The sequence below is a fragment of the Panthera leo genome, chromosome B2 (assembly GCF_018350215.1).
Source record: "Panthera leo isolate Ple1 chromosome B2, P.leo_Ple1_pat1.1, whole genome shotgun sequence".
In the NCBI taxonomy this organism is placed as follows: Eukaryota; Metazoa; Chordata; class Mammalia; order Carnivora; family Felidae; genus Panthera; species Panthera leo.
The window spans coordinates 117,515,208-117,537,936 of NC_056683.1; the positions used below are offsets into that span (position 1 = coordinate 117,515,208).

The window sequence follows — 22,729 nt, forward strand, 5'->3', positions numbered from 1 at the left end:
CTACTCTTACTTACCTTCTCTAGGCATTCAGCAAAGGCTTGAATGTTGAATGGAACAAAACGGAAAGAAAGAACATGACAACAGCTGCCTAACATCTCCCTGGTAATGTCACCTGCTCATGGAGCTTCTTGTAGACTGACACTTTACAAATTAGCATCCTATTCAAGCTGAAAGAGCACCAGAGAGCCATCTCATTGGAAAGCACTCAAGAGAAAAAACAGCAGCACCACTCAAGGGTTTGTGGAGGGGGGAGAAGAGAAGCAAATAAAGTACGACAGATGCTGACTTAATCTTGGCTATTCTAAAGGACTCTTCCTGCAATTAAGATGTCTCTCTTCTGAGAGGAAGCTGTTTATTGTTCACTGCTTAGGAATGCCAGCCAAGCATCCCAGAGATGCTCCCTATTCTTATTATTTTATAAATTAGGGTGCCGAGTTTATAGGAGGATTAAGGCTGTGCGTGGCCATGAAGAACCCCTGGTGAAGGAATTCAAGAGGCACTCACAGCAGCATGTGCTTGATAGACTCTGCCAGCCACTCACCAAGGCAGCTGCCAAATGGGGACGGGGACAGGGCCAGAGCACGAGAAGAGACGTGAACCCAAGAAGGTGGCTCGTCAATTTCCCCTCCCAATTTCCCAAATTCTCCAGGGGATTCTTTCATTATGGAAATGATTCTTTCTATTGCCTTTAGTTTAGTAGACCAGTGTCTTTCCAGTGGCAACTCAACTTAGTCAACAAGTCAGTGTCAACATAATTTTTTGCCCTTTCTTTTCCCAGAATCTTTGTAGTTACCACTCAAACCACAACACTATCATTCAGGGGCCGCCTTCTACTGCTAATGGTGGGCCACAGAAATGTGTTAAGTGGAAGATAATTAGTAATACAAACTACTAATGCAGGAGGCAAAAGCTGATGCATTGAGGGATGAAGGAAAAGGGGCCATAATAGCATCTATCCCATCACTATCGCTCGGGGTCATTACCTCTTTCTGCGTCTGTTTCCACTCGGAGAAGGCAGGCGCCATGATTTACTATTCTTTGTACGTTCAGCGTCTAGCCAAGAGGTTGGGTTCCAGTGGAATTAAATATTTATTGAATAAATAAATACACCAAATGCACCTCCCACAAAGTATTCAGAGCAGGACATACTAGGAAGAGTTTTTACCCATGGAAAGAATAGCGTTCCCCCTTCCTTGATATCATCAGTTGTATCAACTCCGCGTGAAGGAAAATTCACTTTTTCCAGACACAGGTTCATAGGCACATGGACGTGGCTGCGAAGCAACTTTCAACTCTGAAATTTAGAAAATGCAGGACAACTTCTTCCCATGTCTGGGCACATGTAAGTAGAAGATACGTAACAATGAGATTTGCTTGGAGTCAGGTATTATTCACTCCAGATAAACTGAATACAAAGATATCGAGGCCTCCTGGCGTCATTCCCCACCCCGCCAGATAAACGCTCCTCTCCGGAACGCTTCGGAAGAATCACGTTTCAATTCCTCCACACATCGTAGCTGAGTTACAGAGTAACCCACTAGCAAGCCTCTCGGCATCCCCGGGGCTGTTGAAATAGAGCAAAGTCCACAAAACTTCCACTGAGACTTGCTGAGCAAAAGCCGGAGCCCCAGAAGCAAACAAATACAGACTCTGAGCAAAGCTGCTGTCATCCCGAGTGCGGCCCGCTGGCCCCTCGGGGGGCCGGGTGCTTGGCAATGAGCCCCGTGCTGTCAGCGTTCCTGAGGGAGCTCCCCGGCTGGCTCCTGTTCGCTGGGGTCTTCCTGCCTGTGACTTTGCTGCTCCTCCTCCTCATCGCCTACTTCAGGACCAAACTGATGGAGGGTAAGTGGGAAGCCACACAGGGCAGGGGCTTGAAGGCCTTTCCCAGGACTCAGCTGCACAGGCCAGCGCGCGGTCCGTGTTTCCGGGGGGCCTCGGGAGACACCCGGCTGTGACTTACAGGCACTTCTCACCAAGTGCTCTGTCACCACCCGTTCACTGGTGGACGGGCAGTCTGACCCTTTCCGCAGCGTGGACGGCCCGCCGTGGGGACCCCTAACTATAGCCTCTCACGGAGAGCCCAACTATGAATCAGCAATTCCTACATGTGACTCTCTCTCTCTCTCTCTCTCTCAGGGAAAATATATTCCACAAACGTTAAAATGCATATCATGGACTGCCTTCTCTACGTGACACATAGGTGCATATGCCATGAGTGTGCACACACACAGGCTTCTTGCTCACCCACTGAGCTTCTATTAAGCAAATGTGCCAGGGCACCTGGGTGGTTCATCCAGTTGAGCATCTGATGCTTGATTTGGGGTCAGGTCATGATCCCAGTGTTGTGGGATGTCCGCGCTGGGCTCCCTGAGCTGGGCACGGAGCCTACTTGGGAGTCTCTCTCCCTCTCCCTCTGTCCCTCTCCTCAGGTCGCACTCCCTAAAATAAAAATAATAATAATAATTATTATTATTATTGTGCTGTCACAGTGTTTGGCAAATGTCAAGCCCTAATAGATAGCTGATGGCTTGGTGTATGCTTTTCATGAAACTATAGTCTCTTTTTTTAATGTTTATTTATTTACTTTTTGAGAGAGAGAAGAGAGAGAGAGAGCTTGAGGCAGAGACAGACAGAGACAGAGAATCCCAAGCAGGCTTTGCACCGTCAGCACAGAGTCTGACGCAGGGCTTGAACCCACAGACAGTGAGATCATGACCCAAGCCGAAATCAAGAGTCGGACCCTTATGCGACTGAGCCACCCAGGCACCCCCATGAGACTATAGTCTCAAGGAGAAACAAAACAAAACTCAGGAAGCTCAAAGTGATTTGGACATAGACAATTGGGTCCTAGTTTGAGACTGGTTATTCTGCTATAATTAAATTAATGAAACTGAACTTTGACTTCATAGACTGTTATGAAGTCTATGGACTTCATAGAAACGCTAGATTAATATCACAAAGGTTAATAGTTATTTTAGCAATAGCAACAAAAACCAGTAATATTTAAAATGTTGGATGGTGTCAGGGGCATCTGGGTGGCTCAGTCGGTTGAGCGTCCGACTTCAGCTCAGGTCATCATCTCATGTTTCATGGGTTCAAATCCCACGTCAGGCTCTATGCTGACAGTTCGGAGGCTGGAGCCTGCTTCGGATTCTGTGTTTTCCCCTCTCTCTGCTCCTCCCTCTCTCTCTCTTTCTCTCTCTCACACAAAAAATAAAATAAAATAAATAAAAAATAAAAAATTTTTAAATAAAATAAAATGTGAGATGCTGTCATATTAAAGCACTATTTAAAACAAATTTGAAAATTGTTCCTTCTCCACCGAAATTGGCCATGTCCCAGCAATGCCTTCATGGATTCCATTCTGAAAACAGATGTTCAGAATCTTGACTGAAGAATGCCATCACCTAGGCCTAAAGTCAAGTAGAAGTACAATTGGGGATATTTCTAAGGTGAGATTTAGAACCAAGAAATCCTAGAGGGCAGGGAGCTCATTAGAAAATCGCAAGTTTCCGATCCTAACATACTCAAACATAGCTTCGCCTTTCATTTCTTGGTCTCATTTTTATGACCAGCTCTCTTGTTGAATGACCCAGCTGTATGCTGTCTTGCCCTCCAGCATTCGTGTGGAGATCCTCATGAATCCTCTTCTTTATTAAGTTAGTTTATCCTCCACTGCCTCAAGACCAGTCTACTGGATGTTCTGCCACTCAGCCATTCATTAACAGTGGACCCTGGAAAAGAGCCTCTGAAAAAGGAAGAGAAAATTAGAACCCCCCAGGATCCTAACTACAGGAGTTTTAGTCTTCCAAACTGGTCTAATGTGCAGCCACTGCAAACACGTGCATTTTGAAAGTCTTTTAAAGGTGTTGCAATGGCTGCCTGTCACGCACCCGGTGACACTGAGCACCCTACGGAGAAGTAACAGGATGCGGACGTCACAGCCGGAGACTTGAATCGTTTATGTCATTCTCAAGTTTCATCTCTGCCTGCCTTTTCAGGTAGATAAAATGTTTAGTATCTCAAAAGCGTATCAAGCATTAAATGACGCAAACAACACACCCAAATAGGCTCATGGATTCTCAAGTCTCTTTCTGGCCTCTACTTATCAGTTATTTTAGGTCAGATCGTTCAGCAGGACACCTGGTGTTTGGGACAGATTCTTCAACAAAGGATGAATCTTGGTTTTATAGCTTTATTTATCCCTGGATGACATTTGGGGGAAAATATCTATAATCCGCAAAAATTAAAATTAAATGGGTCTACAGTATTTTGCCTAGATATTTAGATAATGTAGAGAATTATGAGGTATAGACATATCAATCTCATTCCTTCAGAAGGCCCTGGAAAAGGCAGCCTGCCCTTGAACGTGTGGCCTGGCATCACAGGGGGCTGAGGCAGGACAAAATGTCAGCAATGTCCTACACGCATGCCCGGCCCCAAGGACATGCTCAACGTGTGGGCTACGATCATTGCACAGTGACACCCTTCCTTCTTTGACACCTCCCTGTCCATGTGAGTTATCTAGAGATCAAAGCCTCTGATTTTTGCAACATGGCATTTAAACCAAAGGAAAGCAAGAAGGTTAGCCCTACACAATGAAGGCCAGCGCCCCCTGGGTAGAGGTCTTTCACCAACTTTGATGCGCACTCCAAACTTGCCCCATACTTCTGGGTAGGAAGAGTTCTCATTCATTCATTCAGCACATATTTGAGAATCTGTCATATACCAGGGATTGTCCTAGCTACTGACACAGATTTTTACTCTGAGATTTTAGAACTAAGAGAACAATCCCAGGTCTAGAAAACCACAAAAATCATCCCATAAAATTGGTAGAAGTTGAAGGAGAGACATCACAAATCTCTATTTTTCTGGCTCTGGCCTCATTCGATGTCTGGCCAATGGCCTTAAGAGTGACCTGCCCTTCTCCCTAAATCTTACCCCAAAGTTAGAGCAGAGCCTTCCCACCAGAAGCAGAACGCTCTGAACAGCTCAGGGGCACCCACAGCGATGTAATGAGTCTCATTTTCAGTGGTTCTTCTCCATTGTCCCCTTTTGTTGGCTCTCACTGAAGTATGCCTTGGAGCTTCCAGGCTACTGGTGAGGAGCCCAGGAAGGGTGAGTGAAGATGTGGAAGGAGCCAGCAAAACTCTCTGCATCAATCACTTAATGCAGTAGGGGTCCCATCTGAGGCTTATTGTTGGAAAGAATACTAAGGACTGTTAGCACTCTGACACCGGTGGCCTTCCAAGGAACCATCTGCAGGACACCAAGGGAGGATTGCCCGGCTGATGGGGCCAAAGAAGGCTCCCTGTTGTCAGTTTTCATTCAGTTGAGACTGGGTCCCAAGTGCAGTGGGGTGAGGAGAGCGGGGGCCTTGGGCACCATCCCTTATAGGTAGCTGGCCAGGGGTACCTATCCAGGGGTACCTGGCCAGGAGGGCAGCTGAGGGGCAGCCTGCACCACATCACTGTCTAGAGAATTTTCTATTCAAACCATGACTTGCTTATCTTTCCCTCTTCTCCCAAACGGGAACTGTGCATCCTTTTTTGGAATAATTCCTGATTATGTTGTCCAGTGTAAGCATATTTTCATTTTTATGCAGATCTGTTCCCCTGATCTTCCAAAATTTCCTTAAAAAAAAAAAAAAACTTCAAGAACATGTAGCCTTTTAAAAATGGAGCTGTTTTCCGAAGTGTAAGTAGTAATATCTCTTCTATAGTTTGAGGGCAATTGAGCTCACTTGGCCCCAAATAAAATATCACCAGTTTATATCTCTATTTAGTAGTTCCCACTTAAAAACTGTAACCAGATGGTCAAATGTCATGTCATTAATCTTCCATCCGGGGTTATGGCAAGTGTAATCATTCCTATTTTGTTCCTGTAAAGAAAGAGACATTGACAGATTAACTAGTGTGTTCACAGAACCCCAGAGTCCTGCATTCCGAAACAGAAAATCAGCTTGCCTGCCCCATACATCCTAGTCCATCAGACAAGAGAGACATTTTAAGATGTGATAGAAAGCTTGTGCAGGTACTGTAATCACTCAACGTTAATCCCTACACTTGAAGCCTTAGGAAGTAATGGTGCATGTAAATTTAATTAGTATGTAGAGCACATCAATTTTCTCACAAAGGAAGAAAGAAAATTCTCCAGCATCCTGCACTCTTCAATCTCTGTCAGGTGCCTTGAGGAGCAGCTCTTGAGGTGGAGGTCTGAATCTTGAACTTGCCATCTGCCAAACCCTTCATCAGCCATTACTATGAACATTTCATTCCTTCTAGAGTAGAAGTTTTGATTATCTTATCTCCCCAAGTCCCGAGATTCCTAAACCTCTACTTTCAGTGCTGTTATTTCCCCTCAAAATACCATCACTCTGATCAAGAACAAAATGCTCTCTAAGTAGCCAACATTGCCAAAAATAATCATTATTTTTTTTAAAAGTGTCTATTGAATGCCTGAAAGTTTTCATATGGAGTTAGATCCAAAATAAGGTCGGGTAAGTGATCACATTCTGGCCTTCAGCAACTTACATTCTGAGACAACTCAAGTATTGAAAATGTGCAGGTGGCTAGACCTCGTTCACTGAACTTCATATATATGTTTTAATAGTCAGCAATCAAAAGGGAAAAAGATAAGTATTTGGAAAAATCAGAATAATTTAAGCGTTAGTAGGGTAAAATTGTTAAGAGCTCGGACTATGGGGTCAAACCAAATGGGGTTCAAATTCCAGATCTGTAACAATGGCCACCCAATCTTCTGAAGCTTCAGTTTTTCATCTGTAAAATAGAATAATAGCAGGAGGGGTGGCTGGGTGGCTCAGTCAATTGAGGGTCTGACTCTTGATTTCGGCTCAGGTCATGATCCCAGAATTGTGGGACTGAGCCCCACATCAGACTCCATGCTGACTGTGGAACCTGCTTAAGATTCTCTCTCTCTCTCTCTCTCTCTCTCTCTGCCCCTCTCGCCCACCCTGGCATGCTCTCTCTCTCTCTCAAAAAATGAAATAAATAAGTAGAATAATAGCAGGAAGGAGCTATAAGATTGGTGTGGGGATTAAGTGAGGTCATACATACAAGTCTCTTAACAATGCCTGTTCTCAAAACTGTTAGTCATTATTACTCCTGCTAGCTTATAAATTCCAAGAAGCAGTGTTCATGTCATTATGATAGCTATTATTAAAATTACCATATAATAATTAAGTAAATAGCCCAAATCACTCACCTAGAAAGTGGTAGAGACAGGAATTGAACGCTGGCTGGCCAACTCCAGCGCTAGCCTTCTCAGCCAACACACGATTCCTGGAGTGTTGAACACAGATGACATGTTCAATAGATATCTGTTGAATGGATGAAACCTTTTGGACCAGGCAAATAAACTTACTACCAATATGGAGAGCAACTGTGGGAGAATTTTAAACGTGGCAAGAATTTTATAAAAGCTTTGAGAGGATTTGATCTGTTTATATAACAGGAGTGATTCTTCTTTTTTTTAATGTTTATTTTTGAGAGAGAGAGAGAGAGAGAGAGAGAGAGGCAGAGTGCAAGCAGGGGAGGGGCAGAGAGAGAGGGAGACACAGAATCTAAAGCAGGCTTCAGGCTCTGAGCTGTCAGCACAGAACCCCAACTGGGTCTCAAACCCACAAGCTGTGAGATCAGGCCCTGAGCTGAAATCAGATGCTCCCCCAGGAATAATTCTTTATGATGGTGATTCCTTAGTGTAAAGACTTAACGCTGAGGCAGGGAGGTTGCATTTCTTCACCTGTGGCCCAATAGGGAAAACTTCCGTTGCCTGCAGAATTTCCGCAATTAACAAAACACCCGCCTGCCAAGCTCATCTATCTAGCATCTCTCTGAACTTTCCTTAACAGACTAATTAAGTACAACAATGACCAGGTTGCAAGCTCTTTTAGAAGCGTAAATTATTGCTCTTGCTCTCTGGGTTGTGCCTTGCACCACACACTACGTACTGGAGAGATAACTCCTTGCGGATTGATGAGCTTCCTCTTGGTCTCTCTATTCTAGTTCTCCACTCCTACAGGTACTCAGGTCACGCATTTTCAGTTCTACAATTTGTATCCGGGCTCCTCATTCAAAGCACTTGTGCACAGTCTTCGATAATTAGAAATAAGAAGGAAGGGGCATCTGACTCTTGATTTGGGCTCAGGTTATGATCTCACAGTTCACGAGATTGAGCCCTGAATCGGGCTCTGCACTCTGCACGCAGGGCCTGATTGGGATTCTCTCTCTCTCTCTCTCTCTCTCTCTCTCTCTCTGTCTCTCTCAGTCCTCCCTCCTCCACCTCGAGGTAAATAAATAAACATTAAAAAATAATAATAGTAAAATAAAAAGGAAGAGAGGTGCACGGGTGGCTCAGTCAGTTGAGCATCTGACTCTTGATTTTGGCTCAAGTCATGATCCCAGGGTCATGGGATCGAACCCCGCGTCAGCCTCTACACTGAGTGTGGAGCATACTTGGGATTCACTCTCTCTCTCTCTACCTCTACCCCTCTCCCTCACTCGCGCATCCTCTCTAAAATGAAATTAAATTAAAAATAAAATTAAATAAAGTAAAAAGGAAGAAATTACTGACATTCCAGTGAGTTTATTATCTAAACCATGGGCCATCTCAAGCAACATCTTAGAACAAGCAATAATCTAGTGGAGAGGCCGTGTAACCAAGTAGTTGAGAATGTGGGCTCTGGAATCAGACTTCCTGGGATGGAATCCTGAGTCTATTCTTTTCTGGCATCTTAGGCAAGTGGCTTCCTCTTGATGTCTCCCTGCCTCAGTTTGCTCATCTGTAAAGTCAGACTACCAAGGATGACTACAATATAATGCCATCAAGAGTTAAACACGATAAGACACGCAAAGGGCTTCACACACTGACACGTAACAAGTACTCAGCAAATCGTAGCTATTAAATATTGAGGCTCATGCAGCCTGTCTCTGCCTGGTGTACATGTAATGCCCCTCGACTATGACAACAAGCAGTCACGGAGACCTAGAAGAACCTGGCTCAGGGACAGTGCCTGTGTCCTGGGCTACAGGGCGTACAAAGTGCCCAGCGAGGGCTAAATTGCGTGGATTGGATATGGGAGCCAAAGGGAACATTTCCAGGCTCAAGTCTATAAACATGCACTCTGTCCCATAAGATTACAAGCGCCTGGTCTCTGGCTTTGGATGATCTGATTTATTATAATTCTGAAAATAAAACTTTTAAGAGCAAAAGCAGGCTCAGTTGTGGTGGTCAGGAAAAGAGATATATTTTTTTAATGTACCAGGAAGGTCCCAAGTGATACTTGTTGGGATCTCAAGAGAAATCTCAGAGCTACAGGTCCAATTTGTTATTGCCAGAGAGGTAATAGTTGAAGCTACGGGAGCAGAGAAGAGGACACAGAAGAGACGGTACATGATAAAAACCAAAGGGAGGAAAATAACTAGAGCACGGGAGGGCTTGTGTCAAATGCTACAGAGAAGGAAGCTGGGGATTGAAAAATGCCACTAGATCTAGTAATTAGGATATCAGTGCTGAGTTGTGGGTGTGTGTTTTTAAAATTTTTTCTTATTTTTGAGAGAGAGGGAGAGAGAGCATGAGCAGGGGAGGAGCAGAGAGAGAGGGAAACACAGGATCTGAAGCAGGCTCCAGGCTCTGGGCTGTCAGCACAGAGCCTGATGCGGGGCTCGAACCCATGAACCGTGAGGTCCTGACCTGAGCTGAAGTCAGACGCTTAATGGACTGAGCCACCCAGGTGCCCCTCATGGATGATTTTTCATAGTTCAGTAGAGTAGCTTTAACGGAAGTTATATTTTAAGGGGTTAAGGAGTATGCGGGTGGTAAAAGTTGAAACTGTCAGTTTTCACTAAAGGATGACAAAAGGTAAAGGAGAGAAGACTAATCTGACATATCTAAAGATTATAAATGTGCAAACACATTATTTTGGGGGTGGGAGGAGGAGCAGGGATAGAAACTCTTATCTTACTCATTTCCACATCCCCAGCCCCTGGCCTACAGACATGCTGAATAAATGCCTATTGAATGAGGGAGTCGTAAGAAATTTAATCAACACTTAATCTGCTAAATATTAACAATACTTAGCATGTAACAATTATTACAGTGGTAATTTGTCCACCACAACCGGGACCATTTTTGCAAAATAAACATCTACATTTCTTCTGGAAGTGGTTGGGGAGGTAAGGGGAGCTCCTGCAGCAGGCCTTGCTGTGGGGACCCAGCCTTGGGGACCCGGCCTTGGGGACCTGGTAGAAATGCTGGCCAACAACCACTTATGAGTTGTACTTTGTCTCCAAAGTACTAACTGATAGTTTTCCTTCCAGTGAATGAAGAATTGTCCCAGACCACCAGTCATCACCAATACAAACGCAGGGCTGGCTCTTCCCAGTACCAGAGAACGAAACGAAGGTGACTTGGGGACCGGTCAATGGCTAAAACACAGTGAATTTCTACTGGTCAGCGGCTTAGCTAATAAAGTAAGTTAATAAACTCGAACAACAGCAAAAACAGAAAGAATACTAAGAGGCTTATTCTTAACCACATTGAAAAGTGGCAGCTATTATCCAGGGGGACAACCACGAGACTCAGTCAATAGCAGTTCATCAGAGAGTACAAAGAATATGATTTGCTTGGATGTCGACTGGACACTTTGCAATTTTTTTACCTTTTATAGGACTAGGTCCACTCTGATGGGCACTCTTTTTCATTTTTTAAAATGTTTTTATTTATTTCTGAGACAGAGAGACAGAACACGAGTGTGGGAGGGGCAGAGAGAGAAGGAGACACGGAATCTGAAGCAGGTTCCAGGATCTGAACTGTCAGCACAGAGCCCGACACGGGGCCCGAATCCACAAACCGTGAGATCATGACCTGAGCTGAAGTCAGACGCTTAACCAACTGAACCACCCAGGCACCCGTGATGGGCACTAGTTTTAAAATAAAATTCTTTTGTAAAATATTTTACGTAAGTAATCTACGCTCAATGTGGGGCTCGAACTTACAACCCCAAGATCAAGAGTCACTTGCCCTACTGACTGAGCCAGCCAAACACACCTTGAAATAAAATTCTGAAGTATCCTTATTGCATAATCCCATAGAAGCATACATTATTCTGACTTTACAGATGAAGAAATTCTGGTAGACAGCAAATGGATAGCAAAAGACGAGTGCCCAGAGAGCTCTGTGGATTCCCTTTGCGAGAGCACTCCCACTTCCTCCGTTTAGACCATGCGACAAGTCTTAAATGGTGTTCTTTCAGACAGCATTTCCGGCCCCGAGTTTGCTTCTCTCCCTTTCCCAGCTGCCTTCACAAATCACATCATCCTTGTCACAACCCACAAAATCAGCAGAGTCTCTCCATGCTTGGTATGGATCACCCATGAATGCGGATTTCAGCAAAAAATGACTTGGAGATACTGGCAACGTGCTGTTGGGAAACGGGAAGAACAGAACCTTCATGTAGCTCAGATGGAAAACCAAAACATCAAGGAACTATTTCTAAATGCAGAAAGAAGTCAACATTTCACTAGCAGAGTTCTTTTTTCGGGGGGAGCCCCAACGAGCCAATGCAGATAACTAAAAACAAAGTGGTGGTTAAAATAGATTGTGATTACTGTTGTGCTCTCTGAAGTTTTCTGGTTAACATCAACAAAAGATGCTTCCCGTGTCCTAAGTGTGGGTCCGGTTATATTCCAATCATCGCATGTGAATCTAACAGGCTATTAGGGTGACTCACTTTATAAAACGTAATGAGTTTGGCCACCTGGAAGAAATGCACCGGCTTGTGTGGCGACATACAATCTTACAGCAGATTGTGTGAATGACCAAAAGCAACAATACACGACTGGTCTGGTTTTCTTAGCTCCCCACCCCTCCCTGCTCCAAATTCCTCACACGCGTCCAAAGTCATTAGCCTCCATTTGCACTTCTTGTATAATGTGAAACTCAAGTGCTGGAAGACACTCATTTCTGTGTTTTATTGCATTTGATTACAATGGAGCTGTCTGCTGCGGCTTTCAGACTGTGGTAATTTAAAATAACAGTGTTCGTGCCATATGGAAGGAATAATAATATTCTATCCGTTCTGGGAGGGATCTCTTTTTAGCCCCTGATGGAAATCAGATTATGTAAAAATGCTTTCTTGAACAGAAGGCGTGAAGGGATGTAGCGTATTCCCAGCTGCCAGCCAAATCTGTGGTTCGGCCACCGGGGGTGGCTCCATCCTCTTCTGGAAACAGAGGGAAGGCTGGTTTTTGGTTCTGGTGGATGTCATAGTCCACCACCTCTGCCTTCCCAGGGAAAATCATTCCAGCTCCCGCAGTAACAGAGGAGCTCCAAACGTACATGTTTTCAGTGATCGGCATAACCAGGTAGTTTAAAGCAAGACCCATTTCTTTTGTTGCTGTTGAGAGCAATTTCCAATGAAATCCTGAGTAGCTTCATGTTTTTTATATGTAACGAGAAAGAGAAACATGTTATAGTTTTCTCATGGAAAGACCAAGTCCCAGGGTTTCCTATAATCTGCTTGAAGGCACTGCTACTCAATTTGTGAAATCCTGCATGGAACATGGCCAGCTGCGGTCATGCCCTTGCTCTCTAGACTGAGTCCAGAGTTTAAGGTCTTATTCTGGTTTGGACTCCTGTGGTTCCTATGCATGGCTCCTGCCACCTAGACCAGGCTGCTTTCTCCTTAAATTATCCTATATTCTGTCCCCTCCTGTGCTCCAAAGCCTCTCACGAGGGGCCCCAAGTGCTTTCTCAATGGCTCCTACTCTTATTTCTAATGTTCCAGTACCTGAAAGAATTCCCAGTGATTTTCTCAACATAAGACCTTCAATAAAATAATACTCTGTTGTCATTCAATGAAAATTAACCAAAGAATTTTTTTTTTTTTTAATAAAGCTGTGAATACTACCTTTCTACCTCTCTAACAGCGCAGGGAAACTGAAACCCATGAGTATTCCTCCCCATCCCGAACTTTTACAAACTGATAAAACAGAAAATTGGGCAAGGAAGGACACATACTACATTCCCTGAAATGTTATTTGCAACCTTTGAAAAGCAAACTTATAATTTATCTGACCAGGTAACAGCCTCTACTATTTTCCAGACTAACTTAGCAGCAATTAGAAAATCTAGAACACATTCCCATACACCAAAAATAACTCTTCCTTGAAAATCTTAAGTTCTTTGGCAACACTGTGTCTCCGAAATCAGAAATCATTACTATTTTTTTTTTAAGTTTATTTTGAGGGGGGTGGCAGGCAGAGAGAGAGAGAGAGAGAGAGAGAGAGAGAGAGAGACAAAATCCCAAGCAGGTTCTGTGCTGCCAGCGCAGAGCCTGACGTGGGGCTTGAACTCACTAACTGTGAGATCATAACCTGAGCCGAGATCAAGAGTTGGATCCTTAACCGAATGAGCCACCCAGGCGCTCCCAGAATTTGTAACTGTTAAAACACATTTTGGAAATTAATTATCTGACTTTAGAAACAGGATTTTTTAGAGCAAATTCTTTTGAGATTTTTGCTGACTTTATAATTAGTGTGCTCACTGGAAGAGACGTCTGAGTTTATCAGAATTTACACAATGGTATTTGCCCTGGCAAATGAGTGAAAAAAGAACATAACAGAAAACATGCATTCAAAGTACTTTATTGATAATTAACACCAAACAGATTGGGAATTTAAAATATTATTTCCACTGTTGTTTTTTTTAATGATTCAAACCCACATTCCCAAACTCAGATTATTAAGAGCAGAGGTTCCAAACTTTTATTTAGATAATAAAGCAGCCTTTTGAGAATTTGATGAAAGCCAGGAATTTATTCCCAAGAAACTTCATCTACTCACAATTTTGCATATATTTGGGGGGCAATTCAGCCCCTTGAAATCTGTCCAGGGGTCTGTGGTTAGGAAGCCTGCCGCCAGAGTGTTCAAGGATCTGTGCTGCCTCTTACCCCAGCAACCCTAGCTGCCTCCACATGGTAGACAATGAGTAGACCATAAGAGATCCTTGACACTGTGGGGCTCTCAGGAAGTGAGGTCTACATATCTTCAAAGCCAAAACCTTCTCAATAGACTTGTCGACCCTATGATAAAACAGAATTCTAGGAAAAGCCCTCAGGACACAGCTCAGATTGGCATGATCTTCCATAAATTTGCCAGTAGTGGATTACCTCATGGTACTCTTATTATTCACAATGACTGCCATGTTTTGAGGGCAGTATTGATCTAGGAGCTCTATGGGGCATTGTATACATTTTGATTTCATCTAACCATCAGAATATCCCTGCACTGAGACTTATTAGTACCTTCACTTCAGAGACACTTAAGTGCCTTCATTAAAGTCACAAGGTTGTTACTGAGTAGGGGATTCAAAGGTCTATCTGCAGGATTCTGAGGCCTTGGTGTTAGAAGCAAAGTATCATTTTATATAACCTGCTATAAATCTAATATGGCACCATAACTATATACAGGGTCGTTGTGTTTGACCCCGTGGCTAAGGGTCAGGAGTGTGGCACCTAGGATTTGCCAGCTGGCCTGTACTCTTCTGGAGCCAATGCCACACAATAGCCTAATCCCAGCAAGAACATGAACGGGTGCATGCAAGGATCCATCCAAGTCCATTTTGACATCTGTAAAATTAACCAAGGAATATTCCCTGTTACTGTCTCAGCCATAATGTTCACATGTCCTAGTCTCTCCTGCAAATGTGGAAGACAGGTGGAAACTTACCGGGACACCATACAATGAAGAACAATGCATTCTTCTCTAACAATACATGAGGAGAGAACTTTTTTAAAAAATTATGGGGCTTTAGGGGATTTTTTTTTCAACTTTTAACAGAATGATATTATAAACCCTTACTTACCAACACCTGCCTTTAGCAATTATCTACTCATGGGCAATCTGGTTTCATCTAAACCACAACTCACTCTTCCTACCTATAAAATGCTCAATTATGTTTTCAGATATCAAATAATTGTGTTCATAAATAAGTGGAAACACTTAATGAAGTCCGTGCGGGCAGTAGTTATGGCTACAGTCGGTTTCATTGCCGGAGCCCTGGTGTTAGTTATTCCATGAACTGTGGTCTATGCAGTGAGTACAACATCTCTTAAAGGAAAATAGGAGCTACTCTTGATAGTGAAATACCAAACATCTATCGACTCTACACATCTAAAATATAACCTTATTTTCTATCCAGCTGTGGCCTCTGGAAAATGCACTGCTGTTTGCTGCATTCCACACCGGATTGCTATAAGACTTATGTAAAATGGTACCAATAAAAAAAAACCCACACAACTAAAAAGAATACTTACTATTCTAAAATTATATTGCTTTGAAGATAAACAATTAGCACCTGGACGTTTCACCTCAGTGAACCTTGCTGACCTGCTTTCTTATTCTATCATTCTAACATTCTTTCTATCTGGGGTTTTGAAAACTCAGTTTATGAACAAAATTATAATATCCTGAGAAGTATTTTCTAATATTAATGCAAAATATTAAGAACAACATCCTTGCCGTTGTAACTACATGGCATTACTTATCAACACTGTTCCCAGCTACTTTTTGGGTTAAGCCCCACAGATACTCTAGAAGTCTCTCTGGGACCCCAAACCCTGTCCTTCCAATCTCAGCTGAATAAAACTAAGCCTTGACTCAAACACTGCGTATCTTATTCACTGGAGCTGCCGTAGACACTTCCTATCTGTGCAATTATCACTGGAAGTATGGACAGATATGGTTCTCAGACTCTGGTAAATCCAACCTCTGCTTTGAATGTGAACATTATATATGCAAGCTTTCTGATGCAAAATATTTTCACAAAACCACATTTGGTTCCGTAATGTCTCGGAGGCTTGGCTTGCTGAGATCGGCTTCTCTAGAGAAGAGCTGTTTCTGTAATAATTCTGCAGAGGTGAGAAAGACCTTTCACAAGGTGAGAGGGAATTCAGTGGGAACAGATCCCAAAGAAGACGGTTATGCAAATTGTATTTAACACGCTCGCTTCAAATGACTAGAGAGAGAAATTCTACATAATATTTTAAAACAGAATGTACCCTGTTGGTCATTTGCTGTAGAATGTCTTCAGTGTTTAGAAGAAAACTCAGCATTTGATGTGTCTCGGCAAAAGTTTCACGATGAGCCACCCCGATTTAACACAGACACAGCCCCTTGGCAAAACCCATATCCCGCCTGAGACATTAAAGCCCACTGGACAGGAGGAAAAAACACGAGGAGTCCGATGGTACAGCTAAAATATTTTCTAAAAACAAGAAATACACAAAGAAAAGAAGCAAAATTATCCCTTGGAGAATCTGTAAAAGCTAGGGTGGATCGTGTAAGCAGGCAGGAGGGATCTGGCACTCTAAACAATGGATTTCCAAACTTTTGATGCTGCTTTATTCATTTCAAATCAGTGATGCTGGCGGCAGCAGCAGATTATAAAAGATCCGAGTAACAAAAGCGACATTTCATAACATAGTAGACTTTTGACTGAAAACAACACTCCAGTTTATTTTTTAAACCCTTATAAAAAGAGAAGTGACTGGGGTGCCTGGGTGGCTCAGTCGGTTAAACGTCCACCTTTGGCTCAGGTCATGATCTTGCAGTTTGTGAGTTCAAGCCCCACGTTGGGCTCTGTGCTGACAGCTCAGAGCCTGGAGCCTCTGAGCCTCTTCCCACTAATGCTCTCTCTCTCTCTCAAAAATAAATAAAAACATTTAAAAAAATTTTTTTGAAATGTTTTTTTTTTTTCCCAAAGAGAAGTGACAAGTTCAGAGAATAAACAAACTTTATTTTATAACAGTATTACAGAAAGCAAAATACCATTTAATACAACTTGAAGCTGCTATAAATCTAATCTGGCATCATAACTATACATAGGGTCAAAAGCAAAGGAAAAAACGTTCAATACAGTTAATAGGTCCCTATCAGGTCTCTGGTGTCTGCTGGTAAATGGTCTAGCTTCCTCACAACCATCAAAAAACCACCACAGCCCCTGCTTCTCTCCCCGGTGTCCTCAACCTCGTGTGAATCATCCAACTGTCTGAAAGAGACATACCTGCTCCATAACAAAAGGTCAGTTTTACAAGTAGACAAGGAGGTTTAATACAAAGCAAGTGTTCTACACAAGTGTGTTCAAATAATGGAAAGTACTGAAATTTGGACATGTTAAGAAAGAAAGCACTAAGGTTTTAAGCTGCCTGCATATTTTAGCAGAAGGGAAGCCACCATTTTCTCTTCTTCCTCCCTCCTGTTTCTGGAATGCTGCCAAAGAGCACGTGTCTGAGAAGCATTGGCACTGTGGTGCGACAGGGTCTCTCAACACAGTGCGTGGTCAGTGAATTTGTTGGTAATTCTCCAGTCTGGACATTCTCTGACTTTTTACTTTTCCGGCCCAAAGTCAGAGGACTGGAAAGTCAACAGGGTTCAATATAAAAAATATCCCCAGTGAAATTCTCAAACATTAGAAAATTTTCAAGATGTAAGAAATGCTTCTAATCTGTATTAATATTTCTTCGTACAGTATATTCACTGCATCTGAAAATCTGTAAATATTTCCTGTGAGAATTCAATGGGAAGAATCTGGAAGATAGGAAAGCCGCTATTGAAATTAGTCACTGAGTTTCCTTTCTGCACAACAGCACCTGTTCAAGTGAACGGCACCTTACCAGCTTGGGCTGGCTTTGTTCACTATCATTTGATCAAAATGAGCGATTAAAAAGCAGGTAGTTGTACACAAAGCAAACGGGAAAACAAAAACAAAACTCCCTAATTAAGAGAAAAAAAAAAAGAATATTTAGAAGTGGTTATAAAACAAAATAATGTATTAAAATGCGAGGGAACAGTATAGACCAGAGCTGTTAAGGTAAGGTTTGGTCGTTGGCATTTTAATTCTTCCGGCTCCTGGTCATGGTTACCAGTCGTAGTATAAATTCGCTGGAGTAGTGGTGTGGCATTAAGACTTGGAATGGTCAAAATTCTTCAGGTTCACAAAGTTGAATGTTGTTTAAAAAAATGCATTTCTAGGAGGAAAAAAAGGGACAAGGGTTAAATATTCCAAAGACAGAGACTTGAAAAAAAAAATTAACATTCCATCCAATTCCAAATTAAGTAACCAACAGTTACTACCTAATTCTACAATACACAGCATGTTTTCCAGAAGACCAGCACTAAGGACTTACTCCACCCTGAGGAGGCCTTACACTGTGTGGGGAACTGACTGCGCACCGAAAACAACAGGCAACTAATAACACACACAAAAAGACTTAGTTATAAAACAGGTAATTCATACATTAAAAATCCATAAAGGAGAAACCCATGTAGACTTCAAAGCTAGATTCAAGGAAGGAGGAAAAACAAAGTCCATTCTGACTTCTTTGGAATGAACAGAAACAGTGCTTCAGGTGGGAGAACAGAATGGGGAAAGAGGTCAGGAAATGAGATGGTGTTCAGGGGGGTATGCAGAGTAAGGGGGCAGAAGGGGTCGCGAGAATGAATGAGGAACAGGAGAGTGAGAAAATGGACATTACTGGGGATAAGTAATAATAAAGTAAGTAACGGCAGGTCAGGTAAAAAATATTAGGTCTAGTTTTTAATACCCGGCTGACAAGTACAAAATTGATTTGACAAAAAAAAAAAAAAAAAAAAAAGAATGAATTCAGGAAGCGCGTTCAGACGAACGAACAGCTCTCAGTGTGCTGTGATGATCCAGAGTAGAGAGCAAGAGGCAGAAGACAGGTCAGAGAGCCAGGAGGTGAGTGGCGGGTCCACTCAGGGCAGGACAAGCCCAGGAGAGGAGGCGGCTAGTTTTGAGGAAGGCTTGAGATGGCCTGATTTTGGTTCTGACAACCTCGCTGAAGCTTCAGTGTGAGGGACAGGCTACAGGTGGGGAGGAGAGAGACAGGAAGGCCAGGTATGCCTGCTGGCTGATTGGGATGTGAGTGCCACAGAAACCAAGTGCAGAGCGGACTGGGAGGTACCCCCGCTGGAGTACAATCAGAGGGTGGTGTCTGGGAAGAAAGTACCAGAGAGCACCATCAGGTTTGGAGTCTGGGACCTCAAAAGCAGAGGGAGAATGAAAAGCGTAAGGCACAGGTGAGGTCTTAGGACCACGGATGTGGATTTGCAGGTTGGCACAAAGGGTAAGTAAAACTGGCAGGTGAACTAGTCTTTGCAAATATAAGGAAAAATGAGAGACGAGTCCCGGGGAAGCCCATAATCAAAGGGGCGGGGGGGGGGGGGTAGAAGAGAGGACTAAAAAAGGAGTGGATAGGGAGATAGACAAAAAATAAGGATGGTGCATTAGCCCCAAGAGTGAAAAGCGTTTTGAGAAGGGAATTTTTCACTTTCTACTCCAGCTTGGTTGGAAGTTTTGGCAAAAGGTAGGTGATTACAGAGGACAGTGGAGAGTGGTAATTAAGGTCCTTTCCAAGAGATATGGTCTCAAAGTCAGTTAGAATGCACACCCCCTTGTCTTGGTAAAATTGTCTTGTTTTAATGAAAAAACTCCCCACTACTGAGATTTATCATATGTATTATTCTAGCCTCTTGATTACACAGGATAGATTAATCAAATTCACTGTCTCCCACCTGTTGTCTGCTTTTGGCTATTTCATTACTCATTAGGACTTTGCTCGATTCCAGGTTGGGCAGGGGAGGGGGGCACATCAATGGAGAAAACACAAAGTCATCCTTTTTTAGGTTAGTAATTATGAACAGAAACTTGAGGGCTGGTGAGAGGGAATAGATAAAACTACCAATCAAATTGGAACTGGGAGTTATCTGTGACCTTCAGTCACACTATCTGCCCTTGATCTTTGCGAGCTGGTTGCTCTGTTCTTCTTGCTTAGTGAATATGCATTGCTTCTTGAAGCCAGCTGCCGCTCCGCCCAGCTCAGGTTATAGAAAGTGAACCTCTCATGTCACCAGTGCCTGGAAACCTACAGAAAGAGTGAGGTTTAAGCTCCGATTCTCCATTTCCTCTATGTTCCATGTCATGTTACTCCACTGAATCTGTTTTCACCAAATATAAAAATTTCAATTTCGAAAAGAAAGCTAAAATTAAGCTTGTTTCAAAGTCATTAGCAGACAAGTAAACAGGAATCTAGGCGTATATAGGAATTGAATGAGAGATCTTGATTTCAAAGAGCTTCAATGTTTTTTGGTTTTTTTTTTTGTTTTTTTTTTATTTTATTTTTTAATATATGAAATTTACTGTCAAATTGGTTTCCATACAACACCCAGTGCTCATCCCAAAAGGTGCCCTCCTCAATACCCATCACCCACCCTGCCCTCCCTCCCACCCTGCCCTCCCTCCCACCCCCCATCAACCCTCAGTTTGTTCTCAGTTTTTAACAGTCTCTAATGCTTTGGCTCTCTCCCACTCTAACCTCTTTTTTTTTTTTTTTCCTTCCCCTCCCCCATGGGTTTCTGTTATGTTTCTCAGGATCCACATAAGAGTGAAACCATATGGTATCTGTCTTTCTCTGTATGGCTTATTTCACTTAGCATCACACTCTCCAGTTCCATCCATGTTGCTACAAAAGGCCATATTTCATTTTTTCTCATTGCCACGTAGTATTCCATTGTGTATATAAACCACAATTTCTTTATCCATTCATCAGTTGATGGACATTTAGGCTCTTTCCATAATTTGGCTATTGTTGAGAGTGCCGCTATAAACATTGGGGTACAGGTGCCCCTATGCATCAGTACTCCTGTATCCCTTGGATAAATTCCTAGCAGTGCTATTGCTGGGTCATAGGGTAGGTCTATTTTTAATTTTCTGAGGAACCTCCACACTGCTTTCCAGAGCGGCTGCACCACTTTGCATTCCCACCAACAGTGCAAGAGGGTTCCTGTTTCTCCACATCCTCTCCAGCATCTATAGTCTCCTGATTTCTTCATTTTGGCCACTCTGACTGGCGTGAGGTGGTATCTGAGTGTGGTTTTGATTTGTATTTCCCTGATAAGGAGCGACGTTGAACATCTTTTCATGTGCCTGTTGGCCATCCGGATGTCTTCTTTAGAGAAGTGTCTATTCATGTTTTCTGCCCATTTCTTCACTGGGTTATTTGTTTTTCGGGTGTGGAGTTTGATGAGCTCAAAGAGCTTCAATGTTTATTGAAATATATGTAGAGAAAAAGACATAGTTACTCATGTGAACTCAAATGTCATTTACTTTCATTTATTTGCAATCAAACCACTATAAAGTAAAACAAACCAATTTCCTCTTCTGGTAATAAGTATTACAAATGACAACCTCAACACACTCTTAGAATTCCAAACAGTTTTCAGAAGGATAGAAAATTACACTTATTGTAATTTTAATGTTAAATGCATTCTTTTCCCCATTCCTTAAGAAGCAGTAAATCAAATGGAACTCTGAGCTAATCAGATATTCAGTATTGCAGAACATCCCAGTTTCTCACTGTTCTGGGTGAATAGGGAGTGATTTGTTGTATGAAGTTTATAATTGATACATCCACCTATCTTTTTCTGCTTCCTGTACTTAAACATATATGGAAATAGATTCCCGCAAGTAGTAAACATCTAAGCTTTTGAACAAAGAAGGAGAAAAGGATGGAATCACCAACGCCACTGATACACAAGCATCAGACATTTAAATTTTTTTCTGTTCTTCTGGCATGTATCTGTGAGAGAGGAAAAAAAACCTTCATAGCTGACTTTTTAACAGACTACATTTTAGCTCTAAATGATTTATTACCCATCCCAATCAAACTGAAAACTAGGCCCTGGTTCTTCATACAAGGGCTTCCTACAAGAACTTTTTTTTTTTTTTTTTTTTTTTTTTAAAGCTTGAATTCTCTCTCTTTCACAATAGTCTGGATACCTTATTTTGTCAACAGATTGACAGGCATTAATCGCTGGCATTAATTATTATCTTTGCCCCTTTTGGCAATATCATAATGGTCACCTTGAGTTTGGATCGGATCAAAGCATTGAAGTATATGAATTATACATTATGTATTAGAGTTTTGGTCAAGTAAACAAAAACAGAAGCCCAAACCACTGTTTCCATGCTTTAGTTTCCCACCCCTAGACTATATACAACGTCAGTGAGCGTTACTGACTACTACAGTGCAGTTCCCCTAGCCTCTGTCCCCCTCTTTGGGCCAGAGTGGGAATAGGTCAAGGTGGCTGCCTCATCTAATCACAGATCTAACTCTATATCCAAATGCTTCAAGGATATGTACCAGTTGCCTATTCCACCTTAAGTCCTCACAGAGGGTTCCAAACAGTCAAATTTATCTTAATGTGCCTGACGAACAGTGGGAAATCAGCCAAATTCAAGCACAGGGGTTTTATCGCTGCATCTGAAAAGCACAACCTCAGAGTTTCCAGAGACAGGGGCTCTCACACAGGGGTTTCAAACATGAGCGTGCTCTATTCCAGAAACAGATTCGGTAAACTGCAAATGTGCACTTGTGAAAGAGTATTTGACCCAAACCACTAGAAATACTGCCTGTAAGTGGTAAAGCACTCATCTGAAGGGGACTCTCAATAAACATGCAAAAATGTGGTTTTTATCCAAAATAATTAAAATAATGCAAGAAACCATAACATTTAGCTTCGGATTAAGATTCAATTACAATAGAGCAGTAGTACAGCCAGAGATCTTGAAAACATGAGTAAAATATTTATGTAAGAGATAATCCAACTCTTTCCTAAATAAAAATGTGGTC

General features: G+C 42.5%; 2 protein-coding genes across 23 annotated transcripts in view; one reads left to right on the top strand and one right to left on the bottom strand.

Moving 5' to 3' along the window:
- The window catches only part of SMLR1 (small leucine rich protein 1), a 110,368-nt gene extending 99,942 nt beyond the window's left edge, over positions 1–10,426 (top strand). Inside the window, 3 exon segments of the mRNA XM_042940418.1 lie at positions 1,604–1,678; positions 1,681–1,842; positions 10,338–10,426. Coding sequence (XP_042796352.1) covers positions 1,604–1,678; positions 1,681–1,842; positions 10,338–10,426 — 326 coding nt within the window.
- Positions 10,427–16,794: 6,368 nt separating this feature from the next.
- Positions 16,795–22,729, bottom strand: part of EPB41L2 (erythrocyte membrane protein band 4.1 like 2) — a 219,757-nt gene continuing 213,822 nt past the window's right edge. For all 22 annotated transcript variants that reach the window (XM_042939824.1, XM_042939821.1, XM_042939817.1 and 19 more), the window contains one exon: positions 16,795–18,046. The gene's annotated coding sequence lies outside the window, so the exon portion shown is untranslated. The remainder of the gene's footprint in view (positions 18,047–22,729) is intronic.